The sequence below is a fragment of the Callorhinchus milii genome, unplaced genomic scaffold (assembly GCF_018977255.1).
Source record: "Callorhinchus milii isolate IMCB2004 unplaced genomic scaffold, IMCB_Cmil_1.0 Scaffold5, whole genome shotgun sequence".
Classification (NCBI taxonomy): Eukaryota; Metazoa; Chordata; class Chondrichthyes; order Chimaeriformes; family Callorhinchidae; genus Callorhinchus; species Callorhinchus milii.
In genome coordinates, this window is record NW_024704746.1 from 52,847,846 (window position 1) to 52,868,682 (window position 20,837).

The 20,837-nt window shown below is 45.7% G+C and overlaps 1 protein-coding gene across 1 annotated transcript in view; it reads left to right on the forward strand.

The window, feature by feature from the left end:
* The window catches only part of LOC103186247 (dedicator of cytokinesis protein 4), a 224,151-nt gene that overhangs the window by 89,503 nt on the left and 113,811 nt on the right, over positions 1-20,837 (forward strand). The window contains exons 7-9 of the mRNA XM_042335438.1: positions 6,027-6,111; positions 9,115-9,266; positions 16,603-16,684. Of these exons, the coding sequence (XP_042191372.1) occupies positions 6,027-6,111; positions 9,115-9,266; positions 16,603-16,684 (319 nt within the window). The remainder of the gene's footprint in view (positions 1-6,026; positions 6,112-9,114; positions 9,267-16,602; positions 16,685-20,837) is intronic.

The following is a 20,837-nucleotide window of genomic DNA, read 5'->3' on the forward strand; positions in this document are numbered from 1 at the left end:
CTTTCCCAGTGTCCTGGCCAACAATCTACCGAATAAAATTGATCATTCACTTTATTTCTATTTGTGGGACATTGCTGTGTGCAAATTGGCTGCTCTCTTTGCCTCCAGACTACACAGTCACTACACTTTACAGTAAATCCTATGAAGCACTTTGAGACATAATCCTTATGTGAAAGGTGTTGTATAAAAAAGTAAGGACTTTGTTGTTGTATTTTATATATATATAGTTATCTATATATTTGTTTTGAAATCCATGGTTTAATTTAAAAAAGGACTGTTTTTGATGCCCCTTAGATGTGTTTAACCTACAACAGCAATTGTGTATGTTTCACAATTATTTGGGGGCTGGGATTGGCTGTCGCTAAGGGTGCGGATGGGGAATCAGCTGCAAGTGTGTTCCTGCTTCCTGTCCCGGCCCTTCACTTGCTGTTTGGCATTGTCATCCTTAGCTGGTCAGTCTCCAGCAGTTATCCCAGCACACACTCTGGGGTCTCCAGGTCTTGACTCTTGCCAACCTGCGCTTAATACTTTCCAGAATTAGGTAAGCAAGATGTGTCTCTCCAGGAAAAAAGTGCATTCCATTCCAACAATCTATCCATAGGGAGTCCTGAAGCGTATTGGTTGGAGCACTTGCCTTGCAAGCGAGAGGACCCGGGTTTGATTCCCAGGTGGGGCAAGTTTCCTTACTCCACGTGCCTCTGTTTATCTAGCAGTAAGTAGGAACTCATTTGTTAGTCGATTAGTGGATTCCTTTCTGGGGGTAAGAATCCCTCAAAAAAAGAAAAACATTTTGGTTATTCAATCCACGACTGTTTGCGGGACACTGTCGTGCGCAATTGGCTTCTGCATTTTGCCCACAGTCAATTCACTTTACTATCCTGTGAAGTGCTTTGAAACTTCTTAATGATGTGATAAGGTGCTATATCAAATGCAAGGATTATTTTTATTTTTATCTCTGGAATTTCCATGAGCAGGTAGGACATATGGAACTCTCAGTTTGGTTTGGATACTCAAGCATGGTGATTTGTTTAGTCACGCTGACCAAAAAAAAAGCATGGTCATCCTCAACACAAGTTGAAAATGCTTTCAAGGAATGTTTTACTAGAATGCGATTCCAGCCCAGGCCAGCGCTGTGTTGGCAGACTTGGTGGGTTGCCAGCTTATTGAGTTTTTTGCTGTTATGAAAGTCAGACTGCATGTTGTTGTCAAATGCACATCAAATGCAGCGAGTGCAAGTCACTGGGCGAGCTAGGAAAAATAAAGGGACTTCCCAATCCAGTGCCTTCCACCAAGCCAACGAGCAAAACACTGCAGTTTCACTATTCTTTTTTAAAATTTTATTGATGTAGCTTAACCCATTCGTCGTCATTGCCATAGAAACCAGACCAATTTCTCCCCTTCCCCAATTGACCAGATGAATGAAAGTTGACTGTGCTGCTTAATACTCAGGAGGAATGAAGCCCCATCAGACGCCGTTTTTTGTTTCAAGCATTTTGGCCGTGTGAATTTCCGCTCATTTGAAATTCAGAAGCATTCAATACCCCAACCATTCCGAAGGCTTCAACACAAAAGCAGAGCTCCAATATCCAGCGGTTACACCACAGCTGGAGAAGTAAATTAATGCAAAATGTTAACGGGGAAATTTGTAAGTACAGAAAAAAGAATAAACCACGAGTGCATTTCTGTAACCAGCTCTGTCACTAAGCTGATTAAGATAGAGATGCATTCAATCCCACGATGCCATTAAAAGCTTCCCTTTTGACACTTTTGACATCTCACGCAACGATGCAGGAAATTAGCAATAAGTTGTGAGTGAACGGTTTGCTCCCCCCTCCTCCGCCCCCATCTTCCTGTGGCCAAGTTGTGTGTTCACAAATAGACACTGCTTCGTTGCGCTTTGTGTCCTTGGCCAGTTTTTTTTATTTTCATTCTCCAGCAGGCTTCAAGCAGTTCGTTGTTTGATTCTGTCATTTGTGTATTGTGTGTGCAATTCCAGTTCTTTCTGGGCACTAGGGAAGTTTCACTTGTTGGGAGACAGTGCGGGTGGAGGAGTGAGAGATTTGGGGGCAGGAGGGAGAAGGGGAAAGCTTCCATATGCTAAGTGTATGGCCCTGCATGAATTTCTATTTTAAAAGTGATTTTGAAGTCCCGTCTCACAGAGGTTCGCACGCTCGCAAACGAGAGGACACAGGTTCGATTCCTGGGTGGGGTGAAATCTTAGGCAAGTTTTCCACACACCTCTATTTACCTGGATGAGGGGAAATTTCCTACAGTTGAATGTGAACAAGACTGAGGCCCTCCTGATGGGCTTGTGCCAGCGCCTCAGTATCTCAGGCTCTGGCAGCATCAACCTCCATGGTTGCACACTACAACTCACCGAGCCAGTCAGGAACCTGGGTGTCTTGTTCGGCCTTCAACTGTCTTTTCTTCCCCACATCCAAGCCATGACCCGCTCTGCCTTCCCTCACCTCCGTAACATCGCCCGAGTCCACCACTACCTCAACCTTCAGGCCACTGAAACTCTTGTTCATGCTTTCATCTCCTCCAGGTTCGACTGTGCAAACGCACTGCTTGTCGGCCTTCCCAACTCCTCCCTCCATAGGCTGCAGATAATCCAGAACTCTGCAGTCCATGTCCTCTCCCGCACCAAACTCCGTGACCTTATCTCCCCCATTCTTGCCCGACTCCATTGGCTCCCTATCTTTCAGAGGATCCAGTTCAAGATCCTGGTTCTCACCTACAAAGCCCTCCATGGCCTCACCCCACCCTACCTCTGCGACCTCCTAACCCCCTACCAACCCGCCCGCTCCCTCCGCTCTGGCCTGCTCCACGTCCCCTGACCCACCCGCCCCACCATTGGCGGGAGAGCCTTCAGCCACTCTGCCCCCAACCTCTGGACTTTCATCTCCCAATCACTCCGCCTCGCCCCCTCCTTAGCCTCTTTCAAGTTCGGCCTCAAGACCCTCCTCTTCGACCATGCCATTAGTCTCCCCCCTTCCCCTCCCCCCCGACCCCAGCTCAGGTCTGAAATGCTGTACTCTGTCCAGCGCCTTGGGACATCCTCCAGACGTGAAAGGCGTTATACAAATGTAATCTTGTTGTTGTTGTACCTAGCAGAAAGTAGGAACCCAATTGTTAGTCATTTGACGGATCGCTTTCTGGGGGTAATATTCCCACCAAAAAAAAAATCGAGAGTTTGTTTGTCTGTCTGCAATTGGCTGCTGCGTTTCGCCCACAAAATACACAGTCAGTCCACTTTACAATATATTCTGTGAAGCGTTTTGAGTTGACTCAATGGCATAATAAGGTGCTATGTCAAATGCAAGAATTATTGTTATTATTGTTTTTAGTTGTCAGCAGCACAGTTCCGCAGGGGTCTGTTTTGGGACCTCTTTTATTTAATATCTTCATAAAGACCTGGAGCAGCGCCTTTGGACGTCCTCCCAATGTGAAAGGCGCTATACAAATGTAATTTTGTTGTTGTTGGAGCTAGGACAGTGGCTGCATTCGCAGATGACACAAAGCTAATGAAGGTGGTAGACTGCAAAGATAGATTACAGGAGGACTTGAACGTTTTTGGAAATTGTGCTGATTGATGGCAGATGAAATTCATTATTTGCATTGGTTCAAAAAGTTTAGGAAGGGACTATTATTTAAATGGAAAGAAAATAATCTGTTCGGAAAATGAAAAGAACTTAGGGTTCCCGATTGACAATAAATTAAAGCTATCGCAACAGTGCTCAGTAGCAGTGAGTAAGGCAAACCAGAGGTTAGGTTAGAGCAATATTGAGCCGAAGTAGTGGGGTAATCCTGCCACTTTACAAATCATTGGTGTGACCACAGTTGGAATACTGTTGCAGTTCTGGTCACCGCAATATAAAATGGATTTTGCAGCAATTGAGAGGGTACAGAGGAGGGCAACCAAAATGATTGTGAGGATGGAGGGACTGGACTATGAGAAGCGATTAAGTAAACTGGACATGTTCACACTGGAGAGGAGAAGGTTGATAGGCGATATGATTGCAGTCTTTGAGGTTCTGAAGGGATTAGGTGGAGTCAGGGGAAAAATAGCAGAACGGATAGCAAGCTGGCTGCAAAACAGAAAACAGAGAGTAGCAGGAAAGAGTAGCTACTCAGACTGGCAAGGGGTGGGCAGTGGTGTTCCACAAGGATCGGTATTGGGACCACTGTTGTTCACAATATACATTAATGATTTGGATTTGGGAATCAGCAGTTCAATTTCAAAATTTGCAGAGACACTAAATTGGGTGGAGTTGTTAATTCAGAGGAGGACGACAACATATTACAGCAAGACATTAATAAACTTGCTGAGTGGGTATTTAAATGGCAAATGCATTTCAATGTAGAAAAGTGTGAGGTGGTACATTTTGGTAGAAGGAATAAGGAAGTCACATACATCCTGGGAAATGGAAACCTAAATGGGGTACAGGAGCAAAGGGACCTAAGGGACACATACGCAATTCACTAAAAGTAGCAATGCAGGTTAATAAGGCCATAAAAAAGCAAACCAGGCAGGGAAGTTAGAAGAAATTTCTTCACACAGAGAGTAGTGGGAATGTGGAACACGGAGTTGTTGAGGCAAATAGCATGGATGTATTTAAGGGAAAGCTAGATGATAGATAGTACATGAGGGAGAAAGGAATAGAAGGTTATACTTGAAGGCTTAGTTGAGGAAGGGCAGGAGAAGGCTCATGTGGAGCATAAACACCGGCATAGACCAGTTGGGCTGAATGGCCTGTTTCTCTGCTGTATATTCTAATGTATTCTAGATAATGTAGACCATGGTAAGCTGTTTTATTTTGTACTGAACAGTAGAACCAGAGGACATGGTCTGCGATTGAAGGGGGGTAAATTCAGAACAAATCTGCAGAAACACTACTTCAGTGAGAGAGTACTAAACTTATAGAACAGACGGTGGAAGCAGAAGATATTGTTTGTTTCAAGAACAAATTAGATAGATTTCTGCCGGAAAATAATATCTCGGGATACAACATATAGTTTGGGACATGGCATGTCAAGCGACTGCCAGGATGGTGGATGGTGAATTACATGGAATTTCATAGAATTATACAGCACAGAAGGAAAGAAGCAAATTCTTATGTCCATATGTTTTAAAAGCCCTTGAAGTGAATGACCAATTTTATCTGGGTTTGCTGTAATTTTTCTATCAAACTGCATGCTTTCCTCGTGGGCATATTTCAGAGTTCGACTTGTCTCACCACTTGGTGCTTTGAATTCTGTAGCCAGCATTAACTAGATTCCTTATTCAAGAGTAAATATTCACCAGAATGATACCAGGGGTAAAAGAGTTAAATTATGGGGACAGGTTGCATAAACTTGGTCTCTCTTGCCTTGAGTTTAGATGGGTGAACTGATTGAGGTGTTTAAATTGATGAAGGGATTTGATAGGGTAGATACAGAGAAACTATTTCCTCTGGTGGGGAATCCAGAACATGGGACATAGTTTCAAATTAGAGCTGGGACATTTAGGAGTGAAATCAGGAAGAACATTTTCATACAAGGAGTCGTGGAAATTTGGAACTCTCTCACCCAAAAGGCTGTGGATGCTGGATCAATTGAGATTTTCAAGACTGAGGTGGATACCTTTTTGTTAGGTTGGGGTATCAAGTGATATGGAGCAAAGGCGGGTAAATGGATTTGAGGTACAGATCTAATAGAATGGCGGAACAGGCTGAAGGAGCTGAAAGGCCTACTCCTGTTCCTATGACTCAAACCTTCCCTTGCCTCCTTCAAGGTCCACCACGGGACCTCTTTGACCTCGTTTTCAGCCATCTTTCCCTTCCCTCGCCCCTTCACCCCCCTGGCCCTTGTGAGGGTATCAAGGGATATGCAGCAAAGGCGGGTAAATAGAGTTGAGGTAGAGATCAGCCATGATAAATATATGGCGGAACAGGCTCGAGGGGCTGAATGGTCTACTCCTGATTCTATGTTCCTATGTTCTTTCAGTGTCTAACAACATGTTCCTTTTTCCCTTTGCCAAATAGGCAGCTGGGTCTGGATTTGGTTCCGAGGAAAGAGTTCAGTATGGTGGATCCTGACGAGATCAGCGTCACAGAACTATACAAATTGGTGAGCAATGACGAATGAAACATACCTTTGCTTCCTGTAATAATAATAATAATCCTTAAAATTGATATAACGTTGTTGAGTTGTCTCGAAGCACTTCACAGGATATACTGTAAAATGGATTGGCTGTGTATTTTATGGGCGAAACGCGGCAGCCAATTGCACACAAGCATGTCCCACAAACAGCCATGGATTGAGTGATCAAATTGTGTTTTTTTGAGGGATTATTCCCCCCGGAATGCCATCTGCCAATCGACTAACAGCTGGGTTCCCACTTACTGCTAGGTAAATAGAGGCGTGTGGAGTAAGGAAACTGCCGTGCCTGGGAATCAAACCTGGGTCCCCTTGCTTGCAAGGCAAACGCGCTAACCACTACACTACTGAACTCTATGGAAATACAAACCACCCGCTGTAAAAAGCTGAGGCGTTGGCATGGAAACGGGAAGCCAGCATTTTGTTCAGTGCATGATATCAAAAATTTTTGCATGCTGATTTATTCGGAGTTGCTGAAGATGATTTAAACATTTTCTCATTTTACGGAACATAAATCCGTTCTGATTGTTTTCCAATACAGTACCAAATAGTTTACATGTATACAGCACCTTTCAGGCTGGAACAATGTCTCAAAGCTATCTTAAATTGATGCATAGCCGTTTTTGGTGACGTGGATTGGAACTTCATATTCGCTCAGTTCCACGTGTATCAGATTATGGGCGAGGTATATAATTCAGCATTTTAGATCATTGAATAAAGGAAGATGCATCAACAGGCAGAATCTGACAAATTTAATCTCTCGGTTAATATTCTTAAAGCTTCCACTTACGGTTGAATTCCCCAGTGTCCCGAAACTGCTCCAGTAAAATGTATCTTGGGGTGGGTGCCTTGAGTTAAGAATTGGTCCTCAAGAGCTTTGTACATAATACATTGGGATGGACCCCGCTAAAACTCATTCGTTAACTTCAATCCAGTGCTTCAATTCCAATTTAGTGGCCAAGGAGCCCAGGTGTGGATTTGGCAGTGTTGAAGTTAATTTGTGTGAATTGGGAAATTGTGTTAGCTACAGCTTGTTAGGACTGAATTAGCCTCTCATCAGGAGTGGAGCTGTCACCCACCTGTTGCTGCCGTCACATCAAAACTTAATAATAATAATCCGGGTATTTGATACACCGGCTTTCACGTCATCAAGGTGTCTGAAAATGCTTCACAGGATTTACTGTAAAGTGTTTTTTGACTATATTTTGTGGGCAAAACTCAGAAAGTTTGTGCATAGTACAAATAACCAATTTTATATGGGGCATAGTTAGCCAGGACATCAGGAGAGAGAACCTCTCCCCAGTGCTGCATTGGAGTGTCAGCTTAGACTGTGTGATTCCAAATGTTGATGTGGGACTTGAACCCACAACCTCTGATTCAGAGGCGAGAGTGTTACCACTGAGTCAGGCTGACATACACCCACGATTCAACGTCTTATTTGAAGGGAAGTACCTCTGACAATGCAGCACTCCTCCAGAACTGGGCAAGTATCAGTCTAGAATGTGAATTCCAAATTGCAACTTGGGGCTTGAACCCAGAGCCTTCAACAACAATAACAACAAAATTACATTTGTATAGTGCCTTTTATGTGGGGAGGACGTCGCAAGGCGTTGGACAGACAGTGTTTCGTACCCGAGCTGGGGGTCGGGATTGGGGAGGGTGGAGGGTCAGGGGGGAAGCAGGGTGATCGAAAGCACGGTTGAAGAGGAGCGTCTTGAGATGGGTCTTGAAGAGGGCAAAGAAGGGGGGGGCAAGGCAGAGGGACTGCGGGATGGAGTTCCAGAAGATAGGGGCAGAGCGGCTGAAGACTCGCTTGCCAATGGGGGGGCGTGTGCGTCAGGAGACATGAAGCAGGCCGGAGCCCGCTGAGCAGAGGGAGCAGGCAGGTTGTTAGGGTTTAGGAGGTCGCAAAGGTAGGGGGGAGCAAGGCCATGGAGGGCTTTGAAGGTGAGGACCAGGATCTTGAACTGTATCCTCTGTGTGATGGGAAGCCAGGGAAGACTCTGAGGTGAGGAGGAGCGGGGGTGTCTAATTCCTGAATGAATAATCACACTGTTGAAAGGTGTGGCTGTCATGGATTTTTCAGACGCCACGGTAACAGTGCGGCCTGCTCCTCTGGAGAGACATGCCTGCTTTTCTGCACCAGTGAACCAGCTGATCAATTTGTTCAGATGGTCCTGACCTGTTTGAGCGTCTCATACAGTACAGCTGTGACTGCATCTTGTGCATTTCTGCCGCATTTGACCTGGTTCTTTTGCAAGTACCACCTCCCCCCGCCACCTCCCAGAGTTCTTTAATATTGCATTGAAGCTCCACTTGCTTTGTGGAGTCCCCTAGCGCAAGTGAGAGGACCCGGGTTTGATTCCCAGGCAGGGCAAAAGCTTTTGCAAGTTTCTTTACTCTACACGCCTGTTTACCTAGCAGTAACTAGGAACCCGGTTGTTAGTTGATTCGTAAATCACTTCCTGGGCGTAATAATTCCTCCAAAAAACTAATAACAGTTTGGTCACTCAATCCATGACTGTTTATGGGACACTGCTGTGTGCAATTGGCTGCCGTGTTTCACCCACAAATACACAGTCAATCCACGTTATAATATATTCTGTGAGGTGCTTTGAGATGTCTCAATGATGTGATAAGGCACTACATCAAATACAGGAATTATTATTATTACACATGGAAATTCCAGAGATAGATTATTGGAATGGAATGCACATTCTCTCCTTGGAGGGACACATCCTGCTTACCTATTCTGGAAAATATTAGGTGTAGGTTGTCAAGAGCCAAGGCTTGGGGATCCCTAGAGTGCGCATTGGGGTAACTGCTGGCGTCTAACTAGCTAAAACCGCATAGCTTATTATTGATAGCACTGTCTGGCAAACTTCTGAATGGAACAAGCTGCACCAGGATGTTGTGTGTTCGGTGGCTGAAGCTCTGGTGTGGTTTGACTTGGTTTGTGTTGATTACATGCAGATGGAGCACAAGCATCGGAAGAAAGACACGCCCGTGCCAACCAGTACACACCACCTCTTCCTGCAGATGAAAAGCTTGATGTGCGCTAACCTTGGCGAGGAGCTGGAGGTGTTCTTCTCCATTTATGACAGCAGAGAGTACAGCCCCATCAGGTGGGTTGTTATCACTCATTGTTATCACTCACTATCAAGTAGCGTGTTTGGTGCAAGGTGAGGAGGTGAAGAGCTCTGAGATGCTTCCCCGTGCGAAGGAAGGGCTCAATATCAATGGAAATTGTTGCTGGTATCTTTGTCCCTTGTCCCCTGCGCTCCATCACTGGTGGCCGTGCTTTCAGCCACTAAGCCACGAAGCTTTGGAACGCTCTCCGTCAATCCCTCCGCCTTGTCCCCTAGTTTAGATCATGACTGAAAACCTTCCCCTTCGGCCGTGCTTACGGTCACCTCCTCCTGCCTCCCCGGCATCAGACTCTGCCACTGTTTAGCTCCGAAACGCTGCTCCAAGTTAAGGGCACTGTATTGTTCTTATCTGAAGCGTGGCCTGAAGCTAGAGACACTGGCTGTAACGTATTAGTGCTGGAGGTGCCGTTTTTAAAAACATGACAAGTTATTGATCGGGTGAACTGGAAAGTGCTGATCTGACTTTTAATTGAAACCTTAATTAAGTGATATTGCATTTCCAGATGGATTGGCTCTGCATTTGGGTTGCATTATGAATGTGGGTCAATGGATACACTTCACTTCACTGTGTGTAATTGATGTTAAAGTACAGAATCACATAGTGTAGTGCTTAGTGCGTTCGTCTCACAAATGAGAGGAACCAGGTTCGATTCCCGGATGGGGCAAAACGTTTGCCAATATCGTTACTCCACACACCTCTGTTTACCTATCAGTAAGCAGGAATCCAGGTTGTTAGTTGATTGGCGGATTGCTTTTGTGGGGGGGTAATAATCCCACCAAAATTTAAAAAAAAATTAGGTTACTCAATCCACGACAGTTTGTGGGACACTACTGTGCACAAATGGCTGCCGTGTTTCGCCCACAAAATACACAGTCTTTATGATATATATTCTGTGAAGCACTTTGAGACGTCTCAATTACATGAATAGGGGCAATATCAAATCCAAGGATTATTTTATAATAACAATTTGCATTTATATAGCGTCCTTCACACAGGGTAGAGTCCCCAAAATGCTTAACAGTGGCGGAGCACGATGCCAAGCCGGGGGAAGGGGAGAGGTAACTGTAGGCCTGGTCGAAAAGGAAGGTCTTCAGATGTGACGATGGGGAAGGAATCGTCAAGGGAAGGTGAAGTGATAGAGGAAGAGTTTCGAGGCATAGTGTTGAAAGCGCGGTCACTGATGGTGGAATGAAGGACACGAGGGACATACAGGAGGCTGGCGCCAGTCAAGCAGAGGCAGTGAGTAGTGGGTTGGGGAGTAAGCTGGCTAGAGAAGTAGGTGCCAGCGCATGAAGGGATTGGAAAACGAGTATGAGAATCTTGAAATTGTTCAATCGGCCATAGGAAACCAGGGAGCCTGGCTCGAACTGATGTGATGGGTTTATGGAGTTTAGTATGGTTGAGCATGCGGGTGACAGAGTAGGGTAGGAAGAACAGCTATGGGTTGAACCGGATGCCTTTGGTTGTGCACCGGTTCGGTGAGTCTGAGGGATAGGCCAGGGAGGTTGAGGAGCTCTGAGCCGCAGGACAGAAGACGTTGACGGGAGCCAAACAGTATTATTATTATTAAATGTACATGGTATTTCCCCTTTCCACATCCCCCAATTCAGATACCCCACATTCGCTTTTCTTATAGCTCAGAAACCATGACATTTTGGCAATTGACGTCACAAAGTATCCAACTTTAGCTGTTGAGTTATTCTAATCCTCCTACAGTCGTCGATCTAATTTGCATCTTCACTCTGGGTTTTAACCAGGTTGCAGGTGAGATTAGTGGAAGAATTCACTGAGCAAACATTGGAGAACAGAAAGTTATTAAGAAGGAATTAAGTTGCTGGTTGCACGCGTGAAGATTTTATGATTGAAATTTGAGAAGCGGAACAACGTTCAGGCACAAATTGTTGTAAAACGTACCTTTTCTAAGATTTTCTCTTTGGATACTCTGCATAAAATTCCAGACTGTGAAGGAACATTCGTTTTAACTACTCTTATTTGTAGAATAATTGTCTTTGCATTTCATATTTGTGAAGTCCTGTAGTGTAGTGGTTCTCAGGAGTGAAGGCACTGGGGCACCAGAAACTTCATTTTATAGCGGAGGGCACTGGTTATAGCGGATTCCACAGAAAGAATTGAGGCCATCCTTTCCTGCTGGCCCAGCCAATGACCTTGGTGCTGTCAGCTGCTGTTTCCAGGGGTATGCGTCCTGGGCTGCAGTATTGCAGTCTCACGCTGCTTTCCCTTTCTTGGCGGCCAGCTCTACCTTCTGTTTCAGACAGAGTGACAGACTTGCTCACAGGAAGCACTGCTTGGAATCCCACTGCATGACTGAGTGATAGCTCTGTAGCCGAATATCCACCACCACCCGCTCTAAACTCCATACCACTGTCCTCGCCAGGCACACTGGGATCTTCACACTCTTCTACAAAACTCTTTATACTCGGGTACCTCCCTATCTCTTAGACCAGCTTACTCCCCACTTTACTACCCGCCGCCTACACTCTGCTAGCTCCTGCCTCCTGCTTGTACCTTGTCCCCTCTGCTCCATCAACGGCAGTCATGCTTTCAGCCACTATGCCCCAAAGCTTTGGAACTCTCTCCCTCAATCCCTCCGCCTTGCCCCTTCTCCCAATCTTCAGATCATACCTGAAGGAATCGTGTTCCACAAGGAATCATGTGTGGGGTGAGTTTGTGTGTGTGTGTTTGGTGGGGGGTGTGGAACAAGGAAATAAAAGATAAGTATCTCGCTCAAATTTCCATTCATATATGTGAGAGAGAGAGATAGATAAGTTCTTTCTCTGACTTTGCAGGCTGGATGAGAACTGGGAAATGCAAATCCTTTGATCCGCATGTTTTTGTTCAACCAGTTGTCTGATACGTGCAGATTCCCATCCCCATGCTTAAGAGGATCCAAATTAAACTGAGAATTCCATGCATCCCACCTACACATGGAAATCGCAGAGATAGATTGTTGGAATGGAACGTGAGTGCTCTGTGATGCAGGATGCCACCGCGCCATGGTCAGCCAGTGCGGCCACCAAGTGTAATTGCAGTGCATGTGTACATATGTAGGTGCTCTTTGACGCATGATGCCTCAGTGCCACTTTGACTGGGCGGCCACCAGGTGTAACTGCAGCGAAAAATGCAAAACTGAAAATAACTCATGAACGATAGGAGATACCTGAAAACAAATATGCCCACGTCACTCCCAGGAATGTTGAGGTATAAATCATGGTGTAAATAAGTTATTGAGATCCTTCTTGAAGCACAGACAGACATTGTTGTTTTATTAGTATAGAAGATGTTTGAAAAAAGACGGCAAAACCTCTGGAATCTGAAGCATCTTGGACACTTTTTAATTGCGCTAAATTGTGCATGTGGACAAAGCTATTTTTAGCACATGCTTCTGATAAACTGTTCTCCAGATCATTTCCACTTTGTGTGTGTGTATGTGTAGCAGGGACTAAATAATAATAATCCTTGTATTTGATATAACGCCTTATCATGTCATAATGTAAAGAGTAAAGACTGTGTATTTTGTGGGCGAAACACGGCAGCCAATGGTAGAACTCTCACCTCTGAGTCAGATGTTTGTGCGGTCAAGCCCCATGTCAGGTGTTGGAATCGCATAGTCTAAGCTAACACTCCAGCCCAATGCTGGGGTGCGTTCCTTTGTCGTACTTCAGATGAGAAGTTAAACTGAGGTCCCGTTTGCCCTATTCAGGTGAACGTTAAAGATCCCATGGTCCTATTTGAAAAGAGAAGGGAGTTTCTCTCTCTCAATGTCCTGGCCAACAATCCCCCCAAATAAAATTGGTCACTCATTCCATGACTGTCTGTGGGACATTGCTGTGCACAACTGACTGCCACATTTGCCCACAAAATACACAGTCACTCCACTTTACAGTGTATCCTGTGAAGCACTTTGAAACGTCTTGATAACGTGATAAGCGCTGTATCAAATGCAAAGATTATCATCGGATTAATATTATGGGATCTTTAATGTCCGTCTGAACAGGCAGATGGAACATCAGTTTCTTTGTCCTTTGTCCTCCAAGCTCCAACAAACAGAAAAAGATGATGGAAACTGCAGTGTTTTATACCAGAAATCTGAGCGTCCATTAGCCATTTCCTCAGGCATAACAAACAAGCCATCACCCCATCCCTCATCAAACTCCACACATGATCACTCCATTCCTCGCAAAACTCTACAGTGAAAGGAGAGCTGAAAGGCACACAAATGACACATTTGATTAGTAAGAAGGGAGTGGGGGGGGAGAGAGGTTTAACATTTTAAATGGAAATTCCAAATGGTTAACACAGCAAAAGTGTGCACTGTGACTTAGAGATAATGACTGTGGTGAATGGAAAATTGAAGGCAAAACGGAACCGTGTGGCAGACAGCTTCTGCCATCTGTTAATCTTCAATTGGTCTGGGTGTGTATCAACTGGTTTTAATTATCCTGTGCAAACTCAATTTTTGGATCGGAATGGAGCTATTGGGAATATTCTGAGCAGAAAGATGCCTTCACAATAACCACCTCACTAGAAGAAACTTACTACACGTGATAATACACGTGATAGTATGGTGACTGTGTATTTTGTAAACATACGTCTCTCTCTTCTCCATACATCATCTTTGTGGAGTGAGGTAACTTGCCTATGGTTTCATCCTGCGCACGGAGTTCAACCTGGATCATCTCACTTGTAAGGCGAACACGAACATAACTCCAAAGTCCTATAGTGTAGTGGTTAGCGCTTTCACCTCGCAAGTGAGAGGACCTGGATTTGATCATGGTTGTAAAGGAGGAAATGCGGGGCTTTGACGTGTTAACAATTTTAGCCACAAATTAAATGAAGCAAGAATTCAAAATGATTACAACAAACATAGAAACCATTTGCAGCAAATTGTTCAAATAGAACCACACTTTTTCAATCCTACCTTTTAAGTCTTTTGCACATCTGGATACTTGCTCTCCCATTGAAGTCCACCAATTGATCTAAACATCTGGCTCTCCATGCACAGTATGCAGAGATTACAGTGGGGATTAAACTGATAGGACTTCAGCAGAAAACCATTTGACTGTTGCTGATCTGATTATATTACATATTGACAGTGTAGAACTCCATTACTGGCAATCTCCCAGCTGTGTTGCATTTCTTATCTCAGTTGACGTTGGTACATATCGACCTGTCCGCTCCCTCTGCTCAGGGGACTCTGGTCTGCTCCATATTCTCCCCCCACCCCACCCCCCGCCCCATCATTGTTGGTCAGGCCTTAAACCTTCCTGCTCCCATCCTTTGGAACGCCATCCCATAGTCCCTTCCCCTCGTCTCTGACTTGTCTCCTTCAAGGCCCGTCTCAAGACCTTCCTCTTTGACCATGCCTTTGGTCACCCTCCTACTGCCACCTACTGTGCCCTCCACTCCGATCCTCCCTGCCCTCTACCCCCATCCTCCCTGCCCTTGTTACCTACCCTCTCTGCCCTCCACGTCCTGATGCCAACCCCCAGCTCGAGTACAAATCCCTGACGGTCCAGCGCCTTGGGACGTTTCCTAACATGAATGGCGCCATACAATTGATTTCTACACTGATATTGTTGGAGGAAGTTCTGGGAACAAGGAAACAGCAGCATGCCACTGAGCTACCTCTATCATTAAAGACTCTGGAAACTTGATAATTCTATTTATTTTCTGTGTTTCTCTCTGCTCTCTATCCTTCCTCTCTTTGCATCTGCACATCCCTTTCCTCTCTCTGTGTCTCTCTCCTCTGTGTGGTGTGCGAAGTGCTTGCATGCATGTGTATATCTATCGCTGTACCTCTTAATGTCTTTACTTATTAACTATAAAATTGTCTGCCTTTGTTGTTTTTTCACCTTCCATCGTGATCTCTGTTGTTTGCTAAATATAACCTTGAAGCCTTCATCACAATGTGCACAAGTGTAGCCTGAGTGACAGGGGTGCTACCTCCACTGTAGAGAAGTGTCCTTTTTTTGCTCGTCTCCCTGAGGTGTATGTCAGCTTGGCTGACATCTGTAAGAGTTTCGCTACCATAGTAAATTTCTCTGTCCGAAGCGAAATGCACTGTCTCTCCCTGGAGGGAAACCCCCTCATCCAAACCTGGGGACCACAGTGATTTCCTTTGAATTGTCATCTTGGCGCCTCTGAGTCAGAAGGTTGTGGGTTGTCTAAGATGACACTCCAGTGCAGTGCTTGGAGGAGCACTGCAATGTCAGAGGTGCCATCCTTCAGATGAAGAGATGTTGGCAGGAGCTGAGGCTTCTGTCTTGTCCATGTTGAGAGCCTGTGTTGCAGGAAAGTTGATGAGGGACATCTTTGTACAGAAGAACGTGAGATTGTGGAACTGACGGTCAGAAGCTGTGGTTGAAACAGAAAGCATCAATCCATTTATAATAATAATAGTAAATAGTAATAATCTTTGCATTTGATTTAGCGGTTGATCACGTCATTCAGAGTTTTCAAAGCTCTTCACAGGATATACTGTAAAGTGGATTGGGTGTGTATTTTGTGGGCGAAATTAGTTTGCACACAGCAATGTCCCACAGACAGTCGGGGAGTCCCAATTTTATTTTTGGGATTGGTAGCCAGGACAATGGGAGAGAGAAATTCCCTTCTCTTTTAGAATAGTGCTATGGGATCTTTAACATCCACCTGAACTGGCAGACAATGCCTTGGTTTAATGTCTCATCCAGCTTAGACAATGTGATTCCAAGTCCTGACATGGGGCTTGAAGCCACTCAAAGTCGAGAGTGCTGCCAAGGAGCCAACTGTTGTTGTAATATCCCAGGATTGTGCGTTGTTGTGGGTGGTTTCCAATGATTTGCATCCATAGCAGTTGAAAACAAAGTTCAAAACCTCATATTCTGCTTCGCGCTGTTCTGGCTTCCGAACTAAAAATGTTTTGAGCGAGCCAGGGGTCTGACACATGCGGAAATCCATCCCCGTGCTTAAGAGTATCCAAACCAAACTGAGAATTCCATGCATCCCACCTACACAATGTAAATCCCAGCGATACATTGTTGGAATGGAATGCGTACTATCTCCCTGGAGGGACGCATCCTGCTTACCTAATTATAATAATAATCATTGCATTTGATATAGAGCCTTATCACGTCTATGAGATGTCTCAAAGCGCTTCACAGAATATACTGTAAAATGAATTCCAGAAAGTATTAGGCGCAGGTTGGCAAGAGCAAGGCTTGGGGACCTCAGAGTGTCTTGCCAATCTGTGCCTGATACTTCCCTCTGAATTGAAGGTGGCCGACCCTGATGTCTCTCTTTACTCCCTCACAGTGAGAGATTCTTTGTGAAGCTCAACAAAAATGGTTTGCCGAAATTTCCGGACAGGATGGAAAGACAATGCACGCTTTTTGTGGTAAGCGATAACCTCTGCCGTCCACTTGTTCAGCAAACTGATTGGACCTCCCTGGATCATCCTTCAACCTTGCGCTCGTTGCCCTCAACCCCTCCAGATCCCAAACCCCAGCTCGGGTGCAAATCCCTGACCTTTGCGACGGTTCTCACCCCTTCTGTATACTCGCGATGTGTATCTCGCCCACCCTCGCGGAGTGTACTAGGTGGCCTCTGTGTTCGATTCCTCTCTACAATACAATACAGATTTACATTTGTATACTGCCTTTCACATCAGGAGGACATCCTAAGGCGCTGGACAGTCAGGGATTGGACCCGAGCTGGGGATCAGGATCGGGGAGGATGGAGTATGGGAGGGTGGCCAAAGGCGCATTTGAAGAGGAGGAGGGCTTTGAGATGCGCTTTCAAGTAGGCAAGGGAGGGAGTGAAGCAAAGGGAATGTGGGATTGAGTTCCAAAGGTGTGCCGGATGGTGGACGTGGAGCAATGAGTGCAAGTTCCCCAATTTAAGGTGTACTTCACTAGAGTTACCATGATGACAGGTATTGCCAATTTCTGTTTATAGAGAATTGGGAAGCTTCTGTCAGCAGTCTATCGCACTAGCAGACTGCGAGGTAGGCTCAAGATGTTTATGTTTGTCCTCCTTCCAGATTTAAGACAGAGAAATTTAAGACAGTCAAGAAAACTTGATGGCATTTTATTGTTCCAATGAAACACACAACCCTAGGCATTAATAACTTAACACTTCCCGACAAATCAGATAAAAACAATGCCAGGGAATAATAAATACGAAACACACTTAACTAAAATAAACAAGCAGCTATTTGACAAAAAGTCAGTGAAAGAATGCACAAAAAGCCAATTTCTGCCTACAACAGCAACTTGCAATTATATAGCGCCTGCCACGCAGGATAGCATCTCAGAGCGCTTAACAGGGATGGCTCCTGACTCAGAGCTGGGGAGGGGGGGAAGGAGGCAGTAAGCACGGCCGAAGAGGAAGGTTTTCAGAAGGGACATGAAAGAAGGAAGAGATGGGGCAAGGCAGAGAGATCAAGGGAGAGTATTCCAGAGTTTTGAGGCATGGTGGCTGAAAGACCCAACTCCAATGGTGGGGCAAAGGGCGCGAGGGATGAGCAGGAGGCCTGTGCCAGTCGAGCTGAGGTGCCAGGGGTGGATTGGTGAGTGAGGAGGTCGGAGAGGTAGGGAGGTGTCAGGGAGTGAATGGATTTGAACATTGAGTGTGAGGATGTTGAAGTCGATCCGTTCGATGATGGGGGGCCAGCGGAACCTGGCCAGAACTGGTGAGATGTGGTTACGGGGTTTGGTCCGGGACAGTATGCGGGCAGCAGAGTTTTGAATGAGCTGCATCTTTTGAATGGTGGAGCTGGAGAGACGGGCGAGGAGTGTGTTGGAGTAATCCAAGCGGGAGGTGACAAACACATCCACAAGGGTTTTGGCTGCATTTGGGGTAATGTACAGTCGGAGGTGGGCAATGTGGTGGAGCTGGAAGAAGGTGGTCATGGTCAAGGGCCAGATGTGGGGAAGGAAGGACAGCTGGGGGCTGAACTGGATGCCTAGGTTACGCTCTGGCTTGGTGAGTCTGAGGGAAAGCCCAGTGAGCTTGAGGAGTTTAGATCCGCAGGAGTGACGGGAGCCAAGGAGTATGGCTTCCGTCTTGTCCATATTCAGCTGCAGGAAGTTTATATTCATCCAGGCCTCGATGTCTGTCAGACAAGCAGACCTGGAGTTAGTACTGGAGGAGACTAAGTAGGTTTGTGTGTCATCCGCATACATGTGGAAGTTTACCCCGTGTCTGTGGAAGACATCGCCCAGAGGAAGCATATAGATAAGGAAAAGAAGAGGGCCAAGGATGGAGCCCTGGCTACCCCGCAAGTGACAAGGCAGAAGCGGAAGGAGAAACCATTTGCTGCGATGAAATGGAGGCGATTGGTTAAGTAGGATTCATACCATGAAAGTACGGTTGCACGAAGGTGGATGAGGGAGGAGAGCCGATGGAGGAGGATGGCGTGGTCGACTGTGTCAAACGAGTCAGAGAGATCCAGGAGGACGAGGAGACAGAGGGAGCCCTGGTCACAGAGAGAGAGAATGTTGTTTATGACTTTGATAAAGCGCTATCTCTGTGCTGTGGGCAGGGCCAAAACCAGACAGCAGGGGGTCGAGGAAGGAGTGGAGGGAGAGGTATGACCAAAGTTGACCTGCAACAATGCATTCCAGGATTTTGGTTCCAGGGTAGGTTGGAGATGGGACGATAGTGTAAGAGATTAGAGGGATCGAGGGTGGTTTTTTTGAGGAGGGGGTGTGATAACAGTATTGGGGAACAGAGCCTGAGGGGAGAGACTGGTTGACTGTGTCGGCCAGCAGGGGGGAGAGAAGTGGGAGTTGAGTGACTAACAGCTGGGTGAGGAAGGGGTCAAGGTAGCAGGTGGTGAACTTCATCCGAGTGATTGTGGTTGAGAGGCAGGAGGGAGAAATAAGGGCAGAGTGTAAGGAGGGGTGAGTGGTAGGAGCTGTGGCGGAGGGAGAAGACGGTGTGGATGGTCTAGGTGGGGTGGGTACATGGGGGCGAGAATGATGCAGCCAAGCGGATGTTTTAAATTTTTGAGGCGAAGAGTTTAGGACCTCTTCACACTTGGCGTTTGATGTGAGGATAAAGGGAGCTTGAGGGGTGCACGGAAGAGGTGATGGACTGTGGAAAATAGCATCTTTGGATTGTTGTTTGCCTCCAGACCTAGAGGACTACTCAGTATCAGTCAGGCACGTTTCTTTGACGACACCAGGTAAAACAGCGAAGCTGAGCCCATGTGCGCTTCTTTTATGGGCTGTAAGCCCCGCCCCTTTTGGAAAGTATCTAACAATACTTTTCCCCGCCGAAAATACAAAGTATTATCATGTCTCCAATCCCCGGACCTATGTGATCCTGTTTTCCCGCCTTTTTGTATCCATTCAAAACTAAATCTCAGACCTGATGTTACCAAAGTGGATTTACTTTAAATGAAATTTTGGTCTATGGAAGATAATTGCTCTCTTAAAGCGAAACTGCATTTAAACAGAATAACGCATGTGCAAGCTTTAAACAGTGCATAGAAAAGAAGCTTTCAATGGCACATAGACAGTAAAAGAGAAATTATTGTAAATAAAATAATGGGGTGACAGTAACACTGTCCAGCGCCTTGGGACATCCTTCCGATGTGAAATACACTATACAAATGTAATTTGTTGTTGTTGAAACATACAAACGATCCAGCAGGTAAATCAGTTCACAGCCAATACTGTGATCTTGAGGGTGGGAGGGTCACTTCACAGTCAGAGATGCTCTGCATGTTCCGCTCCACCAATGGCGGCCATGTTTCCAGCCACCGTGGCCTGAAATTCTGGAACTCTCTACCTCAATTCCTCCACCTTACCCCCGCTCTACCCATCTTCAGATCACACAATCTCATCTTTGAGGTCTACAGTCACCTCCTGTCTATCTCTCCGGCTCAGCATCAAGCCACTGTTGAGAGCTGAGACATTCTCCCCTATGAAGGGCCCATAAATGCAAATAGCTGTTACTGTTTGTGGGCAGTTTGTGGCCTTGCTTTGTTGCTTCGTGGTCTTAAGGTTGATGGTTCAAGCCCCACATCAGGATTTTGAGCTCATAGTTCAGGCTGACTCTCCAGTCCCATGCTGGGGGTTTGCTGTGTTGATGGCTGTGCCAAACTTCGGATGAGACGTTAAACCAAGGTCCTGTCTGCCTATTCAGATGGACGTTAAAACATCCCATTACACTATTTGAAAAGAGAAGGGAGTTTCTCTCTTCAAGTATCCTTATCCCTCAGATAAAACTGGTTGTTCACTTCATGTCTGTTTGTGGGACATTGCTATGTGCAAATTGTCTGCTGCGTTCGTCAACAAAATACTCAGTCACTCTCTAGTAAAATGAAGTGTGAAGTGTTTTGAGACATCCCTGCTGACATGAAAGATGAGATATCAAATGCAAGGACTATTATAGTAAGTTCACAGTTTGCAAGATGAAGCATTCAGTCCGTGTAACAGTATATGATAAATGACAGACCGATTTCATAGAATCTGTGTGAAGGAAGGAAATCTTGCCTCAAAATTATGATTAATTTTCCCACTGACTTGTTACCTGACTTG